Source organism: Cyphomyrmex costatus, unplaced genomic scaffold (genome assembly GCF_001594065.2).
Source record: "Cyphomyrmex costatus isolate MS0001 unplaced genomic scaffold, Ccosl1.0 scaffold29, whole genome shotgun sequence".
In the NCBI taxonomy this organism is placed as follows: domain Eukaryota; kingdom Metazoa; phylum Arthropoda; class Insecta; order Hymenoptera; family Formicidae; genus Cyphomyrmex; species Cyphomyrmex costatus.
Genome location: NW_017277017.1, coordinates 2,464,404 through 2,489,698, shown reverse-complemented (window position 1 = coordinate 2,489,698; position 25,295 = coordinate 2,464,404). Strand labels below are relative to the sequence as shown.

Below are 25,295 nucleotides of genomic sequence, written 5' to 3'. Positions count from 1 at the left end.
GAACCAAGCATCCATAAAGGCGGTTTCGCCACTGCAGGGTCCGTGCTGTTCGGACGATGGGACACCCAGGGCCGATGTCGGGACAGCTCTACTTTGCAAATGTGTGTACGTATATGTGCAGTTTGTTATGCACGTACGATGCACTTGCGCGTCCAAGTGTACGCGTACGTGGACAACGACTGACTAGGTGCGCCGTCATAAATCTGCCATGTCGTGGCAAATTAAATCATTATCTGGTAGCTATGAGCAAATTGCGCTGATGCATACTCGAAGGCTTTTATACACGGTCCCTCCGCACGCTTCTCCGCGCATTGTGCAGAAACGCTTCTTTTTCCCACCGTTTTCGCATTCCTCCGTTCGCCCCTTTATATGCTGTTACCGTGATTTTACGCACGTTCGGGCGCAGGAAACTTCGCGAGTGTTTTCTCTTCTTGCGGCTCGTGCGAGCGGCGGTTTGCAGTTATAACGCGTAGACTAATACACATAAATTTCAGCCGAAGATGATGATAAAGAGGCTGCGGCGGCGGCATGGCAGCCCGACGAGAGATGGCGCGTTGTTTTGTGCCGAGCCGAGCTTTGCGCCGGAAAATTTTCAACTTTCCGCGGCATAATCTTTGCTATATTTAGTTCGCCGCCTCCGTTCCACCAAAGTATTTTAGAAGTCCTCGTACAACGCACAAACATACATTTCGCTTAAAAGGCATTTGAAGTAGAGGAATTACAGAGATAAAGTAGAAGTTTAATTTAAGCTTTAAGAGAATTTTGAATTATTTTGTTCTGTATTTAATATCCACTAAATTATAGAGAGTAACAAATAATTGAAGAAATAAAGGACTCTTTTTATAAACAATAATTAATACGTTGAGAATGGCGAATAAGAGTCAATCTAAATCTGATAATATATTTTAATATTCTATATTGCGAAGAATATCACGTAATGTTTGGCGTTTCGTCCCGGCTTCCACTACTGGACTCATCAGTAAGGTATTGTAGTGGAAGCCTACCTTAGACGCCGGTGTAAGTTATTAAATCGAGATTCTATATAAAGAGATATACGCGTGTCTCAGCACTTGCGAGAATTTGCGAATATCGATAGACCTCTGATGGCGGGTCGACGTAGTAATATTCTTCGCAATATTTATCCAAAGTGAGAAATAACGTTCTAATTATATATAGTCCCCCCAAATAATCTGATTAGAGAGTAACACGTTGATCTCTATCATGCGATTCGTTCATTTGCATAACAATGCATTTCGTATTATATACACGGATGCATCGTAATTCCTCGATTTCCCTCGAAATCGCACGTCAATAATGTAAATGGTACTACTGGAAAACACTTTTTAAAAACACGCTTACCGCGCGAGAGAGCTCTTGTCCGGTTGAATTCTCATTCCGATAGTTCTGGTTCGCTTCGCCGCGACATTGACAAAAGAAGTGCATTTCAGATACGCGATAAATCACTCTTGAAAAATTGGCTCGTACACCACACAGTCAAGCTATATGGACCGATTTCGTTCAAATTGTGCGAGCTATTGGCCATGAGTTATCACCCAGACTTATTAATTAATCGATATCGTTAACGGCTACCTGATTTTAATGCAATAAAGAAAATCTTGTCATCAAGAGGCGAACAGAATGCATTTTGTTTTTTCATGCATTTTGTTTTTTCATGCATTATCTTCAAGTGGCAATGTATTTAGATACAGCTCGCTGCAGCTTGTTGCAGATTTGTTGTCGTGCAAGACGGAAAGAGATAGAAAGATAGAAAGATAGAAAGAGCGACAGGCGTGCATAATATGATTGATTTAGAATCACCATGGAGATCGTAGTGAAAAGACCTAACGAGCGAAAAGCTCGTTTCGTTGCTGTACGATCTTAAGGGCGATATGTCGCGAACGCTTGCGGTTACTAGCGAATATAAGATAAGCTGATCGTTTGATATATCAACTGTCGCTCACTTATAACGAATGCATGACGTTCTCTTTTAGAGATAGAAAAATTTTATCGAGCTGACTGAAACTTCATGTCCAGTCACCGACGTGAGCATAATCGAGCAGATATACGATCTTGATTGCGAGTTGTATGTCCAATAGTTTGTAATTTAACTGGCAGAAATCCCGATTTGATCCTCATTTCTTATATGTATCGAACGATTAGATGCATTGACAGTCGTTGACAGTATACAGATTTTATCTCTCGTTATACTCTTCACACGATTCGGAATTGCGAGGAATAGTGCGTGTTAGTGCGCGCCGGGAGCAACAGGAAGCTTGATTTCTGTCTACAAATTGCAACTGACAATTCAATCGCGTCACGTTATGCCACTCCAGACTTTGTTTACTTCGTTTAGCTTCTAATGCGATTCGACATCTTGTATCAGCGTACAAATGATATCTTCGCGAGACTTATGACATAAGCGAATTCTATTTGCGAACAAGACGTTTAAGAGATTGAAAAGTAAATAAGTTAAAGATTAACACTGTACATGTCATTTGCTGTGTTCCTTCTTTTATTCTCTATTATAAATAAAGTAATTACTGTAATAAAGTTTCTTTTATTATAATGATAAAGTTAATGTAGTAAAAAAGAGTTAATAAATTATAATAAATTAACATCTACGCAATTGTGTCATGGAAAGGAACAAATTATATTGGAACAATCTCTCTTAAATTTTAACGGTTGCGAACGCGATGCGAATATCGAGACCTATTGGAAAATCGAAAGTGTAACTCACCAGACCGTCGCAGGCGGATAGGGCGACACGAGAATTCCGATGGCCCTTAATGAATCCTCGATAATGACATTTACTACCATGACTTTTCGCTGGACTGCGGACGTGCAGATCCCGCTTCCGTCTTTCCACGACCATCGCGCGGCCGATGAAGTTGTCGACTGCCGTCAGCTCGAGGTGGTACTCGTTACCGGCCACTGCCATTCGATAATGAACGACTGGTCCGTCTTCGTGATGATGATGCGTAACATTTTCCGAGATGAAATCTCCTCGGTGATTCACTTTCCGTGGTATTACGATCTCGTGATTGTGTAAGTGCTCCTGTAGAGTGTACACTCCTGAAAGTATAAAAGAGCTGATTGTATAAGAAAATTCGCAGTCTATATCTGTCACGATTCTCGATTCTTCTCTCTTACGGTATTTTAGTACCGTAAAACTTTGACTTAATTGGAATAACTTTGACTTAAAGTTTTTAAGACGTTTAGACCAGGACTTCTAAGTATTCGGATATTCGAAATCAGTTCCACGCAATTCGAGAATTCAAAATCATGTTATTCGGATATTTGAATTATTTGGATCCATGGATCTGAATTCGGATCCGAAAGAAAAAATCAATATATTTAATGTCTTTTAACATAAGTAACTCTTTAAATAATAAAGATAGAATTTCAATTTACACATACAATTTAAGAAAAATATATAAAACTATAATTTATATAAATTATTAATTTATATTATTATTATAAAATTATTAAATTAACTCATAGAAGAGAAAGTTGTAACTATAACATTGAATTATTTTGGAGGTTCTTTAAAATATAAAAAAGTAGAAAATTGAATATTAAAAAGTGCATAAAACTTCGTAGTGTAATCTTCTCAACTTGTTCAATATTATAATCAGATATCAATAAAATAGAAGTAAGATAAATATATGTATTCGACTTTTACTATTAGGATCAAGATTCGAATATCTTAGAAAATTCTAATTAATTTTGAAGCCCTAGTTTAGACAGTACGCATATACAAAATCAGGACAAGCAGTGGTGGATCAACGCAGAGTTATGAAGGCTACGCTCCCTCAGAGTCTCTTTTTTTAAATATTTATAGCAAAATTGTTATATACATAAATATATATTTAATATTTCTAAAATGTTTAATCGCAATTTTGAGATATTCTAAAAATGTTTTTAATTTAAAAAACTTCTAGGTATAAGAAAAACATAGATTCCATTATATTATTTTTATTTGACATGCGTGTTATTTTGAAAATTATCAAAATTCGGATCAAAGGATCCTATTTTATGATAACTAAACATTTTAGTAGCAAATCGAATTGTGCACTCGTGCATAAAAAATAATACAGTGTACAAAGTACAGCGTTCTTTATCAAGTTTTCTTCAACATTATTATATTTAACTCCGCGCGCGTGACTTTTTATTTGATTTTGTCAGATAATATACTATATTTATTAAGTGTTTATCGCTCTGCATTTCGCTCAAGTAATAAAGTGTACTGTTTATTATATTACGCTCAAGTGGGCAGACTCGTAAAAGCTGAATGCTTGCTCGCGTGCAAGTATGAGGTGATGAAACCCGGGGAAGGCTGAGGAATGAAAAGCGGCTGAGTCCTCGCAAAACATGCGCGACAGTTACGCACCATAAACCCGCTGCAATAATTTGCGATTGATTTAGCGTGCGCTGGAGCTTAGAAAGGTGCCGCTTACTACGTTCGATTAACGCCTTCGTTAAGCGTCGCCATTGCCGACGAGATAGATGAATACGAGTCGACCGGTCGGATTTCTTCGACACGCCTAATCTCTCATTGTAACGGTTCCGAGAGAACGTTTCGGAGAACAAATCCTCGAACTAAAGTCAGACCGCGTCGTTCGCTGATATCTCACAATGAACGGTTTTAAACCTTTCGTGTAAATTACGGACTATGCTCGAGAATGAATAAAACTAATATCGGAGGGAGAGAAAAGAATTTACCATTATAAAGTGATTGTGATTAATTATCGGTGTGTAGATTTCCTCTGTCTTGTGGATGTCTTTATTCTACTAAGTTTACTTTTATACGTCATTTATTTAATTTATTTATACATAACTTATTATAACTTTATTTATTTGGTCTTACTTTAGCTTGTTTTAGTCAATATTTTTTTTCTATTCATGTCCTAATTTTTGCAAACCATTTTTAAGAGCCTTTTACAAATGTTTCCCTTAAGATGTACTTTGGAATTAAAGCTTCTTCCAAGGTATATTTAAAATACTTTATATAGTTAATACTTTATTTATATTTTATAAGGTATATTTATTTATGCCGTTTTTAGAATTTCATGTGTGTCATTCAAGTTGAGGATTACTGATTTCCCTCAGACATTTGTTTTTTATTATTTCTGCACTGCACGTACTGCACTAGAATTTTCCTTCTGCTTTTGATAAATTAAACATACTTATTTCACTAACAATAAGTATAAAGAGTCTACAGTTCAGCTTTCTTAAAAAGAAACTTATTGTTGTAAGTCGAACATATCCGCTCGCTGCAACTGCATTTTGGAATAAAGTTTTAATTTCTTTGCCTTTTATTTTCAACAAATTTACTTGCGAGGTCAAGTTGCGCTTTACGACAAATCGTGACACTGGCCACAGTTTATCGATTCTATTCTTGACTATTGTTATTGATGATCTAACGCTTAATGGAATAATTGTGGTTAACCTATGTCTATATGGTGAATAGAAAGAAAAGAACGTAGTCGGGAACGCAAATGCGGTTCAACTGCCGCAATATGTCTTCATATAAAAGTCGTCTCTGACAGCATCGTTATATTCCCGTCTGCATGTCAACGACGGGCATTGACTACGGAAAATGCCTGTGGCTGCTTGGTTTTGTATTTTCCCCTGCTAGAAATCCATTTACACCAGTTGAAATCGATTTCCAAAGATTGGAGATATAATAATATAATTTATTTTGATGATATCAATTAAGAAGGGACAGCAGGTATACATTTATCTGTATCTAAGAAATTAAAAATAGATAATCATGAATCCAAAATGTATGTAAATTACTTCGATCAAGTAATTATGTAAATATTGAATAAATAGATTAATTATAATAAGTAAAATGCCTGTAAGCTTCCGCGGTTATTAATGCGTAAATAATTTATTTATACGGGTTATAACACAAAATGTATAAGCATAACATAACTAGCGTAAGGCCGTCTACACCAATAAGCATGTTATGTAAATTAATACCAACTTTATACTGCCTGCTCATTGAACCAGATGGTCTTATACTATGCTGTGCTATTTTGTGTGCTTTAAGGGTATAGACCCTAAAGCAATAAGACGTAATTCGCAAACAGTTGTACTTACCAACAAAGGTAACACTGCAAACGTTTTAACTCTAGATTTGAGTTCTCTTTGCAGAAGTATAAAATATAGTTTCATATAGGCATTTCACTTATATTTAATTTATTAGAACCACAAAATTACATATTTTTATTTTTATTGAATGAATAAAAACCCAATAAAAAGAGAGAATTGTTCCTCAATGATATGATTAACTTATTAAATGTAATAAAAGGATTTCATATCTTGGATGGTTGCAAACATTTCCATGCGTCTTACATAATCCTATGAAACCTCAAGCAATACGTAGGTGTATATCATTGGCATGCACTGTTCTCGGCAGTCTGCGCCTAATAGTTTCTGCGGTTAATGGTTTTCTCGTGATCACTCTAGAACCTCCGCCGCGGCCATGCCGCTGATGTTCCACGTGAACGCAATGCAATCTTACGCGTAAGCTCCGGTAAAACGCAATCGATTCGAGCCCTACCTCATAGTGGCGATAGCTGTACGATTTATACCATTTGTCGACTAATTTCATCTCTACATTAATATTAAACAGTAATCGGCCTTGGTTTGATCTTCCTCGATGCAATGCCATCCACTTGACATCCCAGCCGCGGGAGAGCATCGTTCATATAATCCGGCTTATATTACTGCCAACGTCTGAAATATCTTTGAAATTCCGACGTTTATTTAAGTAATACGCGTGATATACCTACATTCGCGTCTCGGAAAGAACAGTTTCCTAAAGTATTTAAAAATTTAGCTATAAATATACCTGATCTGAAAATGATTTCGTTTGGATCAAAATAAATATTTTTGTAATATAAATTATATAATATAAAATGCTTAAATCGATGACTAGACTGTTAAAATTATTTTTAATTTAACGGCAAAAAACCGTTCTTTTTGTAAAAAGTATTTATGTTGCAATAAAATGATATATATTGTGTATGACACAATGGTGCATAAATAATTTATATACACTTTATCTTAGAAAAGTAGATCATTACCGGTTATCTCATAAAAATACGTATAACTACTAATTACGTTTTATGATTGTAAATCTCTTTACATCGCAAAGTGTCTTTCACGCTAATTCGAGAGACTGAACACGAGACTCCGAGTCGCCTTGGCGAGACACTGGGACCGATCTATCCATTTTCCATGTCTCGACGACGATCGCTAAGAAGCGGTTAGATAGGTAGATAAACAGGACGACAGAAAGAGATGGAGGCGCGGGAGAGGAGGAGAGAAAGAGAGAAAGAGAGAGAGAGAGAGAGAGAGAGACAGGTGCTGTCTAGTACAGGTAGTTGATCGGTGTAATCATCATTATCCTATTATCATTAAAGCTGGAAAAATGGCGGGGCGACCAATAGGCGCACACCTCAAGCGAGTCGGGGTTAACTGCAGGTGGGGATCGTCGGATGGAGATACTCGGACCTCCCATACAGGCTGTACCTACTGTAAATGTCTCTACAGACACGATCGCGGCCGTTCATGCGTCGTATGTACGCAACGTGCCGCTACTACCACGGCTCGTCTAATTGCGTATAATTGATGATGCGCGCTGTCCAGGGTTAACATAATTATACGCGACTTATGCAGCAAGTTATTAATTGGCCGCTCTTACCTGCCGACAATTAACCTACCGACGGTCGCGTCCGCGTAGAATGGAGTAATAAGAATGTACTTCTCGTTTGGATATCGTATAAATAATAATTTAATTTTATATCACATTTAATTGAATAAAGTAACACAAATATTTGAAATGCACTTGGCGTACGTCTCGCAATGCGCTTTCATCAATAAAGAATATTTCTTTGATATATAAAATACTAGCGGTTTTAACAGCATAAAATACCGCGAAAGCTTTGAGATCGTAAAAAAAAAAAGTGAATCGTCGGGTGATGTGGTATTTTAACAATTTTTTCGATTCCGGGGAAGAAACCGTCTCGGCGCGTGTAAGAATTCTTGACAGATTTAGAGGTAGTCGAAAGATCGGCCCTCTCGTAGAATTTATGGGTACCCGCGCGTATGGAAATCCCGTATTGCAGATCGACGCGATAATTCAGGAGCCGATCGTAAGGCCGATACGCAAGGCATTTCGTACGTCTGATATAACGTAATTTATCGTCGCACTGCTGTCCGCCTACCGTCGATCGCGCTGTGGTGTTCTATACTTCGTCAGTGTCGTCGGCTTATTTCACGTGCACGCAAGGACTGACGTTGCTACGATCTAATCGATAAAACATTCGTCTTCCGCCGGTCTCTCCGCGGCTACGATCAATAAGGAAGTATGATCGACGCACGCGCGTTTCGTCCCCGTAACGCGATCCAAAATTTGGCTCCACCGAGGAAAGTGGGGCACGGGACGCAATCAAGCATCCTCTTATCTGAGCGGCGAGGTAATTATATCGTGCGCTTGGGAGGAACTGTTTTCAAATTCTATCTATGTAACGGTCACATGAGTATAGTATCATTTGCAGCAGAGATTTATCGTTGCGCCTCTCTTCGTTTTCCCGCATCGCCGGGAGGGCGAGGGATTTCGATTCCGGTCTCACGGTTCTCCACCGCGAGTTGTCACGGCCGAATGGTGGAGGCGCAGCAGCCAAAGTTATTAGGCGTCGGAATGATTCTTTATCGGCGATAGAGGTACCTGAGTATTACGGTAGAAACCAGTTCCTCTGCAGATGACTCACTCCCGGGCCCATCTCGCGCCCAGGTCACCGGCGGTCCCGCAAGAATGAGTCCCCCTCCCCCTTGGCTCCCTCGTCTCTGCCACCATTAGCATATACCTACTTATCGAATTCATTAAAGCCGTCTCGCACGATGTACTCGCGAAAATATAATCGAACTATACGCAGCGAGACGCGAGAGACGTAGTCGTTCCTAGAGGATGAGTTTCTCGTGATCATCGTCTATCTGAATCATCGTCGCACCAACACGGCTTGGCTTCTATAGCTTCACCAATGTAAACACTAGTTTTACGACGCCGAAACTTAATACCACTTTCGATTCACGATGACCTTTATCTAAAATTCGATGTAAGTGCCGGCTAAGTAAATTTACGTGTACTCCGAGAATAGATTGTCTTGCGCGAAAGATACGATTCTTGAGCAGCTTGCATAAATTATGCGGTCTATCCGTCTCAGCTAAAAGTCTTCCTTTTTGCGAAATGCAGAGAATTTTGGCTTACTATTAGCTTGCAAATCTCGGATATTCCTAACATTTTAAATCTCTACGAGCGACATAAATTCGCTTATCAAGGAGATATCAAAGAACGCTCTACTATTTCACGATAGTTAATTCATTAGCAACTCATTGAGTAACTTGACCCTCGTCTCTTCCAGAATTACTGAAAAATTATACATAGGATGTTTGCAAAGGTCGGGACTAAAGATATACAGTGTGTTAATGAGGTCAAAGGAAAAAAGCTGTCCAAAAATCCTTTCTTCTGAAAGAATGCAAATTTTCATCGCCGAAATATAATGACTTTCGAATATTCTTACTGTACTAAAAATAGTAATAGATGCATTCTATGCTTGTAAATCTTTGAACAATTGTAACTTTTTAACAAAGCATTTTGAGATATAAGTTTATATGAACTTTTTCCATCTACTCGATTTTATTAACACATTGTATAAGTTTGGTCTCGATATTCATATGGACATCCTGTACCTATGTATGTATATGTATACATAAGCTGCGTTCGGCAATGCAAATCTGAGGCGTCGGAGTGCTCTTTTTCTATAGTGCACGTGACATATGCTATAATATAAGAGCATTACCGAACGCAGCTATAGAGTAGTTCTAGTATACATACAGACTTGTTAGAGAAAATTTTTAAGTTTTTAATATTTGTAATTGTAATTGCATAGTAAAATAATTACGGTTAAAAGCTCTATTTTCTTATTAGGTACTACTATGTGCTATAATAGTATAATCATATAATTATATTTTTCTAGACACGTTGTCGCGTATCTAGAAAACATTTGGCGGAGCATGAAACCCCACGACGGGAATTTCAGATTCGGACGATACGATAGTATAAATGTATGAACTTCTGCCAACTGCTGTGACATCGCTTCGTAGAAATCGGGGCACGCAATTAGACACGTTCATCAGATCTGCAAAGTTTAACGTCCAACGAAATCTCCGCTCGCTCGTCGGCCAATTATTCGAGGAGGTTTGCGATACAGGCGTCTCACGCACGGCCAATCGAGATCGCTCGCGGACAATGGTGTATTCTCGAAAATCCGTGGTGTATGTATATGTGTAACGCACTGCTGTCCGATTTCATACAAACGTTGCACTGTGCGCCTCGAAACTCGCCGCGCGCGTCGTATCGAGCCACAACAGCTGGTCTCGCTTTTACAGAGAACGAGATAGCTTTGATTAAACAAGCCGCGTCCCAAGGATCCCGCGGATGCGGTTAATGCGGCACTTGTGGTTTATCATCGTGATCAAATGAGATCGATCATTAAGGAATTTACCTGAACCGGCTGACAAATCGTCTGGATATTCTCTCGCTTGACTTTCGTGGAAACCCGATGAATGGGATGGAATCTTTAAAATTGAAATTACGAGGGAAGTTCGCTCGATTAATAATCGTGTTGCATTTCGAATGGCATTTCGATGGCAACGAATGTGCTGTGAATGTATATTTTAGTATCACCGCGATTAATTACTACGGGGGTAAAAAAAAAAAAAGAGAATACATGAGTCGATACTTAGCTTATCGAGAAACAATTGTAACAAATAGCCGATAAAATGAAATAACGAGCAGTAGCTATGCGTTCGTGCCGCGCGTACCGAGTATATCTTTGTAATAAATACACGCTCCATACTAATTCGCGCAAAGTGCATAAAAGCGGGCCGCGGCTATTATACCGATCGTTACCATCGTAACGCGGGGTCGTTAGACTCAATATCCGAAGCACACTTGCGGCGTAGTCATTCGAAAAATGGCCACCGCGTCGTTTGAGCGATGACCTCCCTCGTCGCATTCGTGACGACGCGGCGTTTAATTTCCCTGATTGCCACGTGATGGAACACTCGCTCGCACGTGTGTACACGCGAGACGCATTACATATCGCGCGACGCGTATACTCATCTGACGTCTCGGGATGGAATGGAGTTAGGCCGACTGGAGACGGCGATTAATCATTCAACGGTACAACTTAATTATTGTCCGTGCCCTCCTGTTAATCCGGCCGTGCGAGTTCCGCTTGCACGCGTAATTTTACTCGCGTCGCAGCGCGCGCGACTCTGCCCGGTCGCGCACGGACAGACATATGTCAATGAATCCGCCTTGATCACATCGACTTCTAATTAATCGAATTTCATTTTTACGGATCGATAGACTCCCGCGATTACCGGACGCGAGTATTGGTGTATGTAGCACGTACCTATCGTCAATCGGATTATTTCTCAATGTCGCCGTCGTCACTGAACCGATTCTCGCGTGGGTGGATATAGATTAAACGCGGTGGGATAATCTCAATGAGCAACCTTTCGTTAATTAACTGCGTGTACAACGAGTTTGCCAGATGATACCTATCCTACATTCGAAGTGGGTAGAAACGTGCTTCAATGGGTTGTCATTTACATATTAAATAATGCTAATAATTATATCATTGGATTTGATTGAAGATAATAATTATGATCTAATTTGATGCAATTCAAAGCGAGAATATGGCTATGTTCATAGCGGAGGAAGCAGCTTTGCAACTGTTGTAAAATTCTTTAGTAAATATAAGATTTGTTATTAAATGTATTTATTTCGCGCAGCCCTGTTTATGTATAATTGTTGTAAAATTTCTTAGTAAATATAAAATTTATTATTAAATGTATTTATTTCGCAGCTCTTATTTTTTATAATTGATTTTTTTATTACTTGACCGCGCTTCTTTATATTTTAATCTTTATACTTTAATTTCTTTAATATGAATGGTTTATATATGTATATTTAGATTCAGGGAGGAGCTAATGATAAGATCAATTTTGCTTCTCTGCTGAACTCAGTCAAAGTAAGAAATACATCTTGAAACGAAATCGACCCACAATTTCTAAGCAATAACACGTAATAATCCAAGAAATACACAAAAGTCGACGAAAGATTAAAACATTTTTATTTTGACTTTCAGCGTCAATATAGAGTCAAATTTTCTAAGCAAAAATTATTATTTTGACTTTCTCTCGACTCGAGATGTGTTCCTTGAGAGAACGATACAAACATTACAAACCCTTCCTCAAGCAATTGGCTGGTATCTTGAGAATACTCGACGCTAGTTTCCCGATATTTCCTCATAATACAAGTACGAAGCCGCAAACAGAAGACGATCTCCCTCGTCCGCCGCCGCCGCTGCCGCCACAGGCGACCGCTATTATTTCGCCACTTAACAGGAGTGGCGTTGTGCGAGAAGAGTAACTGATTCGCACCTGCGGGGGCAGACAGGACGAAGATGCTGTCGAGAGCGTGGGCCGTAGCCGATCAGTAATAACGAATAAAGCCCACGCGGCCGCCGCGAAGCATGCCGCAGGAGTGATCCTTTTCGAGAGACACCCGAGTTTCTCTCACCCACGGGTATTTCGCACGTTCCGCGAATGTTCCCTTCGTGACGCCGCTATTTTGACTCTCTCGGTCGAAACCGCTTATTCACACACGCGAATAAATACACGCTGCAACTGCGTCCGTAATTCGTACCGCGCTACAATGTATATACCTATAATATACAAAGTTTATCGAAGCGGAAGAGACGTTTCGTCTTTGAAGAGCTCGTGGAGAGTTTATCGTTTCTATACCGTGCGAGATATCGTAACTTGGTGACCCCAGGGAAATCGGTGGAGTCCCGTTATTGCACTGTCCCAGTCGGAAGACACAGTGGCAGGTAGTTTACACGTTCGATAAGTGACGGCGACGTCGAGTCAGACGACGCGGGGAAATTTCTCACGTGCCAATGGCACCTCTCGAGTTTGCCCGCCGACGACGACGATGTGTCCCTTTCCTGTTCCCCTCGGGGGAATAGACGGTACGGCGTCCGATTCCGCTTCGACACCGATGCAAACTTGCGACGTCGTCTTTCGTCTCCACGATATGCGAGGAGAGATGAATTAACAGTCACGCCCGCAATTTTCACGCATAACGGATTTAATTTAAGACTTTAGACAGTCTTCGTACGTGACGCGAATGAAATTTCGCCGGAAGCGACTGAGCTCAGCGTACTCCGACGTCTCTCTCTCTCTCTCTCTCTCTCTCTCTCTCTCTCTGAAGCGTTTTCGTTTCTATTTATGAGATCATCAAGTAACGATACCACACTCCGCGCAGAGAAATTGTAAATCGATGCTTCCCCCGGCGACCTTTAATCGGCGTATAAAATTTTATTCCTCCGTAAACTAGATCTTCGTTATCATGCTGTCGCTCGTGGCTCGTGGATTTAGATAAAAGGCAACAAATACGGCAGATTACAGAAAATATCCCGATTCTTACGATGCGCCGTGCACTGTATCAACGGAGCCGTGTGCGGCGGTCCTTGAGAGAAATATCTTCAGAGTTCTTGTTCCGCAGAAATGGTTACTGAGATAAGGCGGCACGTTCGTGTAACATGCGGCCAACGGTGAATAAGCGTACTCAGGTAAATGGTTGGTTATGTTTGCAATTTATTATCTCACGGAGAGATAGATGTACCTAACGCATCTGGGCATAATATCGCGTTAAGTCGCAAGGAGCGAGTCGTCGCTGTACCTGTCACAGTGGCCAGCTAGGAGGCAAGGTTTGCATTACGTATCGCCCATTCAATCTTTCTTTTGTTGACACACATTACGCGATCCCTATGATTTATATTGTAAACATTTAGCGGAGCTAAAGAGGGGCATTACGCGGTAAGGGATTCGACACGGCTGACCTTTTTCACATATTTACAATGGGACATTGTAGTAAGGAACTGCTAAGGAAGAATACTAGTACGGTTAAAAATACCTATTCATAATGCTGACCTTTGAATTCGATGTTAATGAAGCACAATGATTTTATTCTTATTTTTTTAGGCTAATTAAAAAAACTTCGGCTTTTTGTAAGAAGCCTCAATTTATCTGCTGCGAACTAAAAACATCATTATCATAAACGTGATAAAAGAAACGATATTTTCAGATATTTTCGCGTCTCTCTCTCTCTCTATTTGTATGTCCTCCTTCGTGTTTCTGATATCTTTTTTATTTCAAATTTATTTCATCGCGTGTATTATTATGCTTCTTCTTCGACGCAAATTATGCTAATCTACGATCTTACGGCTATTAAAGATATTTAAGACCGCCGAATATTCAGAACGAGCAACGCTATACAATACCGGTACATCGAAGATAAATCAGAAATCGCCGTCATCGATGTGCCTACGCGACGCGGCGTGAACTTGCTTTGTAACGTTTTTGGATTTTGCACATTTCCCGATGTGCCTACGCGGCTCTCGCCTTTCATTTCTCACGGTTGCGGCACCGCCGCGCGCCGTCCGGCCCAGAATCAAAACCCATCGAAGAGAGAGAGGACAAGGGAGAAAGAAATCTCGCGCGGGAGAGTACATTGACAGCGCTTTACCCACGCGATCGCCCTCGCGCGCGTGTGTTCTCTGCGTGCGTGTGCAGGTGCGTGCTGCAGATGCGACGCCCGCCGTTTGCACTCGTGTTCTTCTTGTGCACGTACCCTAATAATATAACGTGCCACGGATATACACGAGCGCGCCCACACTGCTTGGCTGGCTTTGGCCGCGCGTATTTATGCGGGGAACGAACGAGTGATTTTTCAGCGTGTTCGAGCCATGAATGGGCGCCTCGTCGTGTTGGTTTTACAGACACGAGCGCGAAATGAGTGTCAGACACTCTTCTCCTTTCCGTCATTGATTTTGCGAACGCTTGGCGCCATCGCGTAATTGCCGCTGGAAGATAAAAAGGGTACGAAGATTCTTGATGGCCACGTGAATACGTTTCGGGAATACGATATTTCTGCTTGGCCTTCTAAGGTCTGGTTTTCCATTTTTTTTTTTTTTCTTATTATTAAATTAAGCGGTTTAAATTTAATTTGACTTAACTCGATTGAATTCTATTCTATCTTTACCGTTCATTAGATAAGGATAGAATAATGCAATAGCGCTAATAGTACGCTTCCCGAACGCAGCCTATGTACAGATCCCGTCAGGATATACTGTAATTTTTGATCTGGTACAAACTCATGTCTCGCTCGTTCGGTATCAAAAATGTTGACTGGGATTTGTAACGCGCATAGCTGATATTTAAATTGGGTTATTCCGAACAATTATACATATTCCAATCGGTTCGTCTAAACGATTTTGTGATGCCATTCAATCCCAGAGAAACCAATTTCAAACGGTAGCCCATACTGGTCTAAATTGTGGATAGGAGTGATGTTTTCAATCGAAAAATTGATTGCATCCGGCGACCACGACTTGACGTATACAGGCAAAGACAGAAGCGGCAAAGACATACGTCATTTTTGTGAGTGATCTTTATAGAGTTGGCAAATACACTCGGGTTACTTTGAGAGCTCTCAGGTTGATTACGAGCGGCTCTACAACTCGTCGTGAAAACGCTTTCCCGTTTTATTGCAGCAACGTATGTCTATTGAGTCGCCACGATTCGATAAATTTATCCCTCGTTGATTCCGGGACTCTTCGCTTCAGCGGAAACGATTACAAGCGAGAGATAATAATTTCTTTTGCACCGGTACGGCCGGTTAATTCTCAAATTGAGAGAGAAAGATCAAGGAAAAGAACGGAGGAAAGGCAATCGGCGCGATGGGGCGCAAACCGCACTAATGTCTCGTCATTACGTTACCTCGGGCGAGTTAATAATTCCGCAATCACCAAAGAGAGACGCCGGTGGTTATCGCGAGCCGAACAAATTATCGGTGTCAGTTACCCAGGTCCAGAGGTTCCAGGCCACGGCGCGTTCGGTAAACAAGTCCCCCGCGCGCGGCATGTAATTTTCCCTGATCATAATAACTACCCCTTAACGAGAGGGTAATTTCGAAACGGCTCGTCCGTCACGTCTTCCTTTCTCTCACAGTCGCCATAATTTCACGTCTCGCGCGCGTATTGTTTACCTCGCCCACGAAACGAATAAATAAATATTTACCAGCGACCAGACTCATTAAGGAGACGCTACCGATGACGGAGATCTACATGGAAAAGGATGCATCCATATAGTTGCGAATTTTCAATGCGGCGCCAAAACCTCTCGACGTGACATCGAGTCTGAGCTAGACCATTTCTTTTCATTGTCCCCCGAAGCTTACGGACGTTTTTATATTGTGTTGCCTCGTCCATGAAATCTATCTTCTCTTATTTCACCGCTCGTCGTTTGTGAAATTCGTCTTTGTGCCTGGCCACGTCAGGAGAGACCTCTGTCTCCAACGTAAGCACTCAATGTTAACGAAGTATCTCGATGAAAAGGTTTTCTCCGTCGTCGGTCGAATGTACGGGAGAAGGAGCTAAGAACGCATCCATCACTCCAACTTGTCGCATCTCTGGATGCACGGTTGACAAATGATTTGACACAAGTACAATAGCGTAAATGGCACTCGAGATATTTCAGACGAAGACCATGAATTTCTAGCTGCATGATTTAAAGTTGATGTACATTTGATCTCTGACTCCGTAGACACGAGGGGAATACTTTTTTTTTTTGCGCCGCAGTCGTTGTCATTGTCGTAAATAAATGTATTCATTCCCGCGGATCTATTGCATAAAAATCTGAGAACTCATCGACGATAATAATACCGATTTCTTTATGCGCTTAGTAGTTTCGAATTGCCCCGAGGACAGACTTCGCGAGCATCAGTACTGCAGCTTCGCGGAATCAGCATTTCTCGCATGGTACAGCACGTCAAAAGCAGCGCTAAAAGTTATGTCGATTGGCCGTACGCCAGCCGACGGTTTCGCGCTGGCCGATATCTCCCGATAAGATCAGCGAAATTGCGCGGCGACGTCGAAACCGGGTACAATATTCATGCTGTATTGCGGGCACTACCGGATGACAATCAATTACGGTCCCGAGTAATAGTCATCCCGAGCCACTGCCGCGCAACACACTCGAAATATTTATCGACATAATTAAAATTAGCAGTGAGCTTTTAACAGCCACTAAAGTGTCTCTGCGTATAATAAGTCGCAAATTAGCATTTTACGATCACATCTCGTTCGTCACCTAAAGATGTGCGCTCTCCGGATTGGTTCATTAAAAATTGCTTTTTTGCAAAAAGTTAACTTCAAAATAACTCCCTTTGTTAAAAAAGAAAAAGAAGAAGCGATTCTTTACAAAGATATTCTTTACAATCGATTTAACTTTTTCAGACCTTGTATACATTTTGATGTATACACCAAATTTGAAGACATTTTAATTAAAATTATTTATTTTTGTTGGCATCATCCGATGCACAAAATAATGTATATATTTAAATATAACAAATAGTCAGCGCGCGTATTGAAAAAAATTAATTATTTAGTATGAATTACTTATTGAATTGAAAAAAAATTGTTATCGTGAATAAATCAATTTTTGCAATATTAATATATACTATACATTTTAAAAAGATTCTGATAAAATTAGGTAAAGGGGGAGTTAAAATAAAAAAGCCCCTTAGTTAGAAAAATCATTTTTCGCAAAATGAATCGGTTTAAAATCGTTTTTGTCGTTTAGAAAGATTGATTTTATTTTGGAGATCAGAACATTCCTACGGTCTGGAGGAATTTCGCGTCTACTCGTAATTCCTTCTGCGATTCCTTTTACCTCCTTCGTCGCTTGCAAAATCCAACGCCGCGCTTGTATTGTACGACTCGTTTCTATTCGTGCTCTTAATAGGAGCGCGTCCCGCAAAGGTAAGGCTTCTCCTTGAGAACCCGCCACGGCCAGTTTTCACGCGAGTCGAAGAAACTCGAGAAAGTAGACGCGAGGTTGCATGCGAATCATGTTTACCCGATTCCGCCGTATTTTGTTTTAGAGATCGCAAATTTCTTGTTGGACATGAACTGGGGGAAAAGTCTCGATAATAAGAAAACGAAAGATGCTTATTAGCATCAGATTATGAACATCTTTCTAAGATGCCTATGAGCATCAATATTATTAAATTGCTTCAATTTATGATATTACTCTAGTTTTGTTAGGATTGCGTTTCAAAGACTGAAAATTAAATTCAACGTGTAGTTTATAGGATTCGATACATAAATTCACATTAAATTATTCAAGCATGACCGTTTAAGGCTTTCGTTTTTTAGTTGTTGCGTTCATATTACGGTCTTAAAAGATACTTTTGTTTTAATGTTGTTGGGAAAGCAAAATTTATATCGAGCTTAACATTTCTTAACTTTTTTCTGTTTGCAGTAAAATCAAAATAACAATGTCGATAAATCACATAATTAAACATAAGAAGCAGCATTAGGTAATATATTTGTTACAAGATTTACCTCTGACGTTAAATAGTCGTTGCTGAGCTTCGAGATTCGGCTGCACCACAGCGATTAGAATCTGGAGCATGAATAGACACCGCATGATTGGCACTGAATCGAACATGTTTCTTGCTAAACGAAATGCGATCTCCTTGATGTCTGCCGATGTTCCCCTTTATTCTGGAACACACACGTCGTGCAACCGCAACATGAGTTTCTCGTTAAATCCTCTCATCACGCAGCAATTGGGTCATTTCCGCGATTTAAGATTACGAATTAAAGCTTTGTGTTGAGCTCGAAGAATGTTCCGCCAACGGCGCAAAGCATAGAAAGATAATTTATGAAAAGTACTTGATTAAGCTCTCTTTGACCGTGACATGGAAAAAAAATTCTAAAGGTTGAAACGATATTTCTCTCTCTCTCTCTCTCTCTGAGAGAATGAAAAGGGTGAAATATATTTATCTTCGTCCTTTCCTCTGGATAAAAAGTTCCTCCAATGAGAGAATGCGATAGAAAATCAGTTTCGTCCTATATTTTCTACGTGCCAAGCTCATGCTTGCGATATAACGTACCTCATACGATTTTCTTGTGCGCGTCGAGCTGTCTCAGGGCCGTTTCATGGCGACGCTCCCTAGTTTCGATAATTGGAATTCGTTCAACCATACCGTGCCGATGATCGAGCTCGACAAGCTACTGGATTCTTCTATCCGAGCTGAAGGCAGAACTCGTCTCGGAATATGACTCTTACGTGTTTCGCTGACAATGGAATCATAGTTCGCGGTGTCTCTCGGTAAAGCAAGCTGAACGGTAATGTTGTCGATGAGCGTTTTTCAAAAATGCGGAATTACGCTAAATCTTGATCTCGACCACATGCGGAGAATTGTCATTTACATCGTGCATCGCAAATCTATCCGTACAAAGTGATCAATCAAATATAATAATTAAGATTCCTAACTCATCACTATCTCATATTGTGACATTTGAAGTGAGAAAACATACGACAAAAATTCTTGCAAATGATATTTGAATAAAAATATCTTTCGTTTAAAACACACAACATTTGCAATCGACAGAATAAACTTGTATAAAAGTATATAGATCGAAAACTCTTGTTTCGAGAGGAAATTAAATCATATCTGTTCATATTTCTCTTCGTTTTTCTAATTGTTTATTCATAACCCATTTTCAACTATGTGGTTATTTATGAATTAACGACATAAAAGGAGAATTTCTACTATATTTTACAAGTCACTTTCATCGATTGTAAGTGTTGTTTTATTAAAACATATTTCCATATTAATATATTTTGCTAGAATTTTTATTATGTATTTCCTCGCTTCTGACGTCATAATCTGAAATAGTAGTAGTGAATGAATAGAAGCTTTGACGTCAGCGTATTTTAATTTTTAATCGATATTGTTCGTACGAATAGGTATGACGCGCCCAGCGAGATTTCGCGACGAGAACAGTTCGTACACAATAGTTTTTTGGATAACTAGATAATTAATATCAACTAGAGGCCTCGTAATATATTCTCGGCAAAGTACACGAATATCGCATAAGCTGCACGTCGGCTTAATCCGCACGAGTAGTTTGTGTTCTTCTCAAGTACTTCCACCGAGAAACCAGATCCGATGCTCTACGAAAGCGCAGGAGAGGTTCGTAGACGGGATGATGAGTCGGGTGGGAGAAAGTCAAAACGAGTTCATTAATACGACGCGGAATTGGTAATTAGCTCCGCATATGTATCTATCGACCGGAACGCAAATAGGCTTTGCGTGTACGAGCGAGGAAATTGACGGGATTGTCGATGAATATTAATCCATATTGAATGGGATGAGAATATCAAAGTATATTTTAATGATTGAGCTATTATAAAGAACTATAGCGATAAAAGTTGAATTAACTTTGAGAAACGAGAGAATGTTCATGAATATGTGTTTAAATTCCAACTTTTCTACTAAGGTATTCTACGCCGCTATCGAAAGTAAAAAAGTATATTGAGTTTTATATTATTTTAAAATTATTATACGCGCGCGTAACGTAATTTTAATATCGTCGACTGTAGAGACACAAGTGCAACATTCAGATAACGAATAGATATGACGATTTATATATAAATATAGTAGATATTACAATTTATGTTTTAGAAATTCATCTATCGCATGGCATCTGAAGTGTTAATTGACGCTGTTTCGAATTCGCCTCTATTTTCGAAATAAGCGCAAACGTTTGCGACGCGCAAATTACAAGCATTCGCGTAGTCGTATACTCGACTCGATTGTATGCCGTGTCAGTAACAGACGTAACCACTTACGGTACAACCGCGGAATATTAATAAGCGGGGCGTAGGTTTTAAAGCGTCTCGCGTCATCTCGATTGAGTTATCGCACCTGTAATACGCATGGGATGAGGACACCGCGGCGGTGTAGATTAATAGCACGTGTGTCATTAGAGGACGGTGCGTGAAGCTATGATGAATAAACACACATTCCACGCGCGGTCCTTACACATGTCTTTAATTGATGTTCAGCCGGAAGTGGGCGGTATCGCGGTATCTTGAATAAATATTTATTTCCTCGTAGGAAAGAGGAAAACTCAACTAAGAAAATAGACGAAGTGAGAGGCATCTCGTTTCAGTGGCTGTGTTGGAACACATACAAGTAATCGCACGTGAAGCTACCGAAGCTCGGAAAAGGGCGCGACAAATCGAGTAAATAAATTCTGAAGTTGCTCGAGTGAGATTAATTCCTACAGGCATATCGATGTTTACAGCCATCAAAATTTTAAACGTTGACATAATTAATATGGCAACCCACCCAATGAGCGACTTTGAATTATGTGAAGCCGAATGATCTCATGATTATTAACACGAGTTTATGTAAATACTCTTTTTCTTTTTTTACATAAAACGCTTTCCACCGTGCTGCGAAAAATGCCACCGACTACGAGATCCATTAATCTTACGCTTTTCAAGTGCTTTACGCTTGTCAGCTCTCGAATTACATGCGTTTGCATTAATCGTGCTCCCGTTTATAACAATAAGGGAAGAAAGCTTAATTAATATCGATGAGCCGAAAAGTTTGCTAAACAAAATGGTCGCTACCGTGGATAATAGTGAAATCGTTATAGTGCTATCACAATACATTTCCATAATGCGGTCAAGAAAAATCTTCCTTACAGATACTATCGCATTGAATAATTACGTCTATGTATTCTGAGTTATCAAGTTATTAAGTCCATAATACATTTTCGCAAACCTTAAGCGTACAACTCGGATAATAAATTAAGCGGCCACATAATAAATTTCTATCCGTGCGACAGCTATCGCGTACGCTTCGCATTGCGATATTTTACTCATATTTTACAGAATAAGAATGCGCGGAGATATATTTATGTGCGTGTAACACTGCAATCCAGCAGTTTCGCGCGAATGCGCGATTTATGCCATTAAAATTTTCTAACAATACATCTATCAACATAAACGGATTGTCAATGAATGTTTTGCCGGTATGTAAAATATTTAAATATGACTTACTCAGCTTACTCGAATACAAAAATAAAGCTGTGCTGGTAAAAGAATACATACGGTATGTATTCCTGTATACCAGCGGAATATTCTTTGTTCGTCGAGTAATGGATCGAAAATAATATGAAAAAAAAATGATATTTCTTTCAAATTAATCACATACGTATATTCATTTCGTTTCACGGACATTACATGAGCTTTCATGACATCATATGTTTCATCTATTGTAAAATAAAAAGAAGATTCTATCAGAACACATAATTTTTGTCTGTATAAGATCATATCTTAAAAACTGCAAAAATTAATAGTTTATTACAGTATTAGAGACGCTTTTTAATATGCAAGATAATAATCCATAGTATTCTTTACAATAACGAGATAATCTGAGAGCAGAGCATTGTATAATATTTAATTCTCAAAACATAGCGAATTAAAAAAGAAAAATAAAATTTTTATTACGTTAAATAATGAAAATTTATTTTGAAATTTTTTACAAATGTAATCTCGTACTCTCTACAACGTAAAATTATGAAAATATTTCCATGTTAGTCTATTTGTGAAATAGAATTGTTCTATATACATGAACTGCAAATATGCTCGAATAATATATAGTATAATTGTTAGCATGAAAGTGTGCGCGTGACTCTTAATTAAGAGCACGACGATCGAGATAAAAATGTAGGAAAAGTTCATGGTACTGTAACTTCACATTAGCTTATTTAAACGAGATGCTAGAAGTTTTTATATATAGTAATGTCTTTTGCGTAGGTAGAGTAATTAAATAAAATGGAATAATTACTAGATTTATTCGCTGCATTTTTCAACGTTATGAGTTATTCTCTTTATTTATGTAAAGGATGTGATTTAACTTTTTTATTCATTACATTTTTATGCATATTTTTATTTATACAACAACGATAAAAACGTTTTCTAAATCTTTATTATCGTTTTGAAACTCACATATCAAAAGTATCATATTACGAAAATCTTTTTTTCTTAAACGTTTACATAAAATTAATTAACGCATTGTATTTTGTAATTTTTCACTACACATATATAATTTTTATATAATATTAATAGAAATTGTTTATTGTGTAAAAAAACACCACGAACAACGACCCATTAAACGTAAAAATGTGAACGTAAAAATTATTAAACAAAATTATTAAATAAATTTTTTGAAAAGTCTCTCCATCTGCAAGTAATTTCTAAATAATTTTTCATGGCTGAAAACTATGATATTTTAACAAAAATTGTGACACATGGGCTTGGTGCTAACGATAATTTAAGCATCAACGAGTCGTCCTCGCGCTGATCGTGAGAAGCGATGGTATCTGTCCGTGTACAGCCCTCTTCTTAACGATTTAATAATTACGTGGCTCTCTTCGGAGAGTCGAAACAAGTCTTTCATTAACTACAGCGTAATTTGTTGACTTTCGATTTGATATGCAACTTCTCGAACGCTCTGACGTACCACACCGCCATTGGGTTATCATTATCATGATACGTGTAACAACATAATGACGTAAGAGTGAGTCCATTTTTTCTGCATCCGGCATTTTGTAAGAAAGTTATACGACGCACAAATAGCGGGTTTTCATTCGGCAAATATTGCTGACCCATTTCGATTAATTAATACGCGTCCTCTGTGTGTCGGTTGGAAGACTGAGAATTATGTATGCATGCGGTAAATTGGATCACTGCTGGCTATACAAGGATTTAAAATCTGTTTATTTTACGATTTGTACAATGCGAATGAACGATTGTTATGCTGATCATCATGCCGAAAATGTTTATTGATTACGCTAATCACTGATTCATGCCCATTTCTATATTAATATAGCTTAATTTTAATCTTTAAGTAGGTAGAGATGAAAACCGTATTCCATGGATAGTTTCTTAAAAATCTTATTCTGGAAAAGGAACTCAGCAAACACCAAGTTACAACTAACGTATATGTTATATGTAACTTGGCGTTTGCTGAGAAAATAAAAAGTATTGCCTAGAGGTCTTAAAGTTCATTGTTTTTACCTTCCTCTTCCTCTCTCTTTTTCTCACAAAAGTATAAATAATATAAATTTAACTCTATATAAAAAAATATGACTATGAGCATAAAATTTGTTTGGAATGTTCTAGATACTCTACCTATATGTGTACCTACTTAAAGTTTAATCTTAATTCAACTGATACTTCATCTTTTTCCGGCTTTAAGAATTAAAAAAAAGATGAAGAGTAAGTTGAATTGAGAGATTACGGTTAATCTATACATTAGTAGAAACAGATATGTCAAAACTTTTCTACTATTTATGGATGTTTTATTCGGAACATTGCTGAATGCTTTCCATTTAGTGACGCAAGTCGATACAAGCATCATTCTATTTTTGTTTACATTTAGTGAGTAATAACTTGTGTCACCAAATGGGAAGCCTCTGTTATGTACGATCGATTAAAAATCCGTTATTATCCGATGCGCAGGCGTGTCGATTGAATACACGGCGTTCGCGCCTGATTAAGCCTGTGTGTCAATGTAAAATCACAGATGGATCCATGACGTGTGATACGTTTTCCTCTGCGGCGACGTTTTCTGTCACGCAGAAAAACAAGCCGGACAACTTCGCCGAACAACCGCCGTCAATACGAATCGAGGTATCGTTGTTCGTGGAAAATAATTAATCAAATGAAAAATGGAAGTTAATTGAAAGACGTGAGGCATGTTAGTCAGATGAAATTGCAATGTATGGAAATTGTTTGCCCGGCAGCCGTTTGGATGGCCGCGCGCCATGTATCGTCTCGCGTATCTAATTATTGGCGATTTTTCTAATGACATTTGTGCATATCATTTTCTGTGAAGCACGAAACATTACGGAACGTTACAGGAACATTACGTTGCCTGATCAATAGAACGCTTTAACAGTTACGACGATTACTCGGATGGATTGCATACACAATAGTGTCGTTATATATGTTTTATGCACGTTTCGTATGAAAAGCTGAAAATGCTCGTATATATAAATCAATATTTGCCGTAAGTATCGTAAATAAATCAGCATTTGAAGCGTTTTATTTGAAGCGTCATTTAATGGACGGCGGTCTGTCGCTCGCGAAATGTAATTCGCGCCGCGGATTTCCCCGACTCGGAAAATTCGCAGCCGCTTATTACGAGCGGACTGGCCGCGGTTTAAGACTGACGTCGTTTACGTAATCCGGTGCCGAGAGATTTATGGACGGCG

General features: G+C 39.0%; 1 protein-coding gene across 1 annotated transcript in view; it reads right to left on the bottom strand.

Moving 5' to 3' along the window:
• LOC108775180 (A disintegrin and metalloproteinase with thrombospondin motifs 7) overlaps positions 1–18,660 on the bottom strand; it is a 44,207-nt gene extending 25,547 nt beyond the window's left edge. Inside the window, exons 1-2 of the mRNA XM_018541466.1 lie at positions 18,555–18,660; positions 2,738–3,072 (exon numbers count right to left, since the gene is read on the bottom strand). Of these exons, the coding sequence (XP_018396968.1) occupies positions 2,738–3,072; positions 18,555–18,660 (441 nt within the window). The remainder of the gene's footprint in view (positions 1–2,737; positions 3,073–18,554) is intronic.
• Between the last annotated feature and the right edge of the window lie 6,635 nt (positions 18,661–25,295).